This window comes from Dasypus novemcinctus, chromosome 12 (genome assembly GCF_030445035.2).
Source record: "Dasypus novemcinctus isolate mDasNov1 chromosome 12, mDasNov1.1.hap2, whole genome shotgun sequence".
Lineage (NCBI taxonomy): Eukaryota > Metazoa > Chordata > Mammalia > Cingulata > Dasypodidae > Dasypus > Dasypus novemcinctus.
The window spans coordinates 27,321,365-27,324,423 of record NC_080684.1 but is presented as its reverse complement, the minus strand read 5'-3'; the positions used below and the strand labels follow the sequence as shown (position 1 = coordinate 27,324,423).

The following is a 3,059-nucleotide window of genomic DNA, read 5'->3' as shown; positions in this document are numbered from 1 at the left end:
TTTTACTCTAATGTAAAATGCAATATTATGGAGTTAATTTCATACCAAAAGTTATTTTTTAAGAACTGTATTTCAATATTTTCTAATAGAGATATAAAAAAATATCAAATATTTGTATGAAAATGAGCATGCAGGATTTGAGGAGTGTTCAGTTTAAACTATTTCACAGATGTGTTGAGAAAAGTAATGGAATATTAGTATTAATATTAAAACAGAAACAAGTTTATAAGCAATGAGTGAAAATGCCCGGCACCATAAATGATACAAATAAATATTTTCTTTTGAAGTGTTCCTTTATGTACTATTTCTGTTATTTAGTAGAGAGAAATTCTATTTTTTTGATTGAGTCCTTGAAGGCTCTCTTGACTTGATTGTTCCTCAGTGTATAAATAAAGGGGTTCCGTGTAGGTGAAAGAGAAGAAACGAGCAGTGAAACCACCTTATTAGTGGTCACTTTGTCCTTTGCTGCAGGATTTATGTAGATGAAAATGCATATGCCATAGGTGATGGAAACCACAATCATGTGGGAAGAACAGGTCGAAAAGGCCTTCTTCCTTTGCTGGACTGAGGGGAATCTGAAAATTGTCCTGATGATGTAAGCATATGACAGAACTACCCAAGGCAGAGTCATAATCAGGGTCAGCACAGCACAGATTATCACTGTCTCTTCCAGGAGCCTTGTGTCTGAGCATGCAATTTTCACTAGGGGAATTGCATCACAGGCAAAATGGTCAATGATGTTAGAGGCACAAAATTCCACTTTTAAAAACATATTAAATGGTGGGATTATTATACACAAACCAGCTGTCCAACAGCAGATGATGAGATAATTGCAGGCACTTTTGCTCATGATGGTCATGTAGTGTAGTGGTTTGCAGATGGCCACATAGCGGTCATAGGACATGGCAGCAAAGAGAAAAAATTCTGACACTGCAAAGAGATCAATAAGGAACACTTGGATGACACAAGATTTGTAGGTAATGACCTTGTCACCCATAGCTATGTTGTATAAAAATCTAGGAATACAAGCAGATGTGAAGGAGACTTCCAAGAAGGAAAAATTTTGTAAGAAAAAGTACATGGGTACTTTAAGATGGGAATCCACAAAGGTGAGTGTGATGATGATCAGGTTCCCAGTTACGCTCAGCAGGTAGGTGAGAAGGAGAAATACAAAAAGCAGAACTTGTAGCTGAGGGTCATCTGTCAGTCCCAACAGAATGAATGTGGTTATTGTACTGTTTCTCATCACTGACTGCTGACTTCTGTTCAATCTGCATGTGGTATTTGGAGACATTTTCTCGTTATTTATTTTAACTTTTTAAAATTCAACAGTGTTTTATTCACCATTCCATTTTAAAAACTTTTTTTACTTCCTTTCTCCACATAGGCTTTTAACTTGTGACTAAAATATGTCACAGGTTAGGTGTAATTTCATGAGTAGCACCAATGCCCTTTGGCTATCAAGAATTTTTCCCTATTCATAAATTATAAATTTTCACCATTGATTTCTTGTCTCTTCTTGGCATTTCCCATTATTAAAAATAATGCTAATATATAACAGAATGACTGGGCTCACTATACAAACTATAGGCAGAATTTGAAATGTGTGATTGAAAGCAATATTTTAGTGTACTGATTTTCAGATGAGTGTCTTTAATTCCCCTTAATCACCCAAAGTCCTTTTGCCTCAAATGACATATCCATATTTTATTTGCATATGTATATCTTTCATAAATATGCATGTAAACTTCATTATGACCAAAGAGATGACTGCCTTCTATTTCCTTTGATTTTCCAGTAAAATAAATTACTTTTTCTTTTTGATACTAGTTTTTGCCTAATATAACAAACTGAATGCAGAAGTCAGGAATCTATTGATTTTGTCTTTAGTTTGTGCCACAGATATTGCTCAGGTCAACAATTAAATTATACCAGAAGGGATTCAAATGTATCCACTGCACAGTTATTATCAAAAGGCTTGGAGTTTTATGACATCAAAGTACAGAAATCTTTCTCATTTGTATCCAATTTATTTGTTTTATGAGCAATTTCACTTTATTGTTTAATATACTGTGTTCTCTTCTTATTGAGTGAGGACTGACTTGGCCCTGAGTATTTGTATATTTCACTGAGTTACCGAAATAGGGAAGAAGCACTGACTGAGGCCATAGTTTTCCCACAAGTTAGAACTTTCCTAGGGAATTTTGCCTCTCATTCAACAACTATCAACTATTTATATCAAGAAGATATAAAAAGAAGAAATTTTATACAACAGCAAACTAATCTTCCTTCCATCTCTCTCCTAATATCTCAGTTAAGGTGCACATCACTGTGAAACCTAATTAGACTTCAAAGTTGGTACATAATTCCTTCCTCAAACTATACCTTTTTCCCCTGAGATATTACAACTTCTTATACAACTAAAGTTAACAAAACTGTAAATCATACTTTACAAATATCTGTGTATACTCATTTGCAATCTAATGGTCAAATGAACACAGAGTTCTTTAATGACCTTTAAAAATACACTATCCATTTTGGCTGGTAATGATAAAGGTACAGACTTCTGTACCTACAGAAATAGTATATTAATTATAATTTGAGGTTAGAATGTATATTCTAAGTTGCCATGGATATTTCCTATATTAATTTAGGTGTAGATTTATTATTATCTCATGAATAAATCCTTCCAAATACTTACATTTATATACTAGAGAAATTCTAAAAAAAAGATTGTCGTAAATAAATATATTTTGGTTACATTATAAAACATAAAAATTACTGCTAAAATCCATGTTTTCCTCAGGTGCAAAATATGACCAAATCCTGCAAACAGAATTACAATCCAAGAAAAATTTCATCATACTTACTCATCTGTTAGTAAATCAGAGCTTCTGTTAGTTGTTTAAACATGTCAACTTTAAGAACATAATGATGAAGTGATATTTTGATGAGTACATTTATGTCTTCACCTTTACTGGCATGTCTGGGAATGCCTACAGCTACCTGAGATTGCTTTCTTCAAAAATCTGACAGATTACCTGAAAATAGGTTTAGTG

The 3,059-nt window shown here is 33.2% G+C and overlaps 1 protein-coding gene across 1 annotated transcript; it reads right to left on the bottom strand.

The window, feature by feature from the left end:
* Positions 1 to 310: 310 nt before the first annotated feature.
* Positions 311 to 1,294, bottom strand: LOC101443157 (olfactory receptor 6C2-like). The gene has a single exon (XM_004469710.2). The coding sequence runs from the start codon at positions 1,292 to 1,294 to the stop codon at positions 311 to 313; it is 984 nt and encodes a 327-aa protein (XP_004469767.2).
* Between the last annotated feature and the right edge of the window lie 1,765 nt (positions 1,295 to 3,059).

Excerpts from the sequence above, each read along its gene's own strand:
- LOC101443157 (XM_004469710.2), bottom strand. The coding sequence starts at position 1,294 with ATGTCTCCAAATACCACATGCAGATTGAACAGAAGTCAGCAGTCAGTG.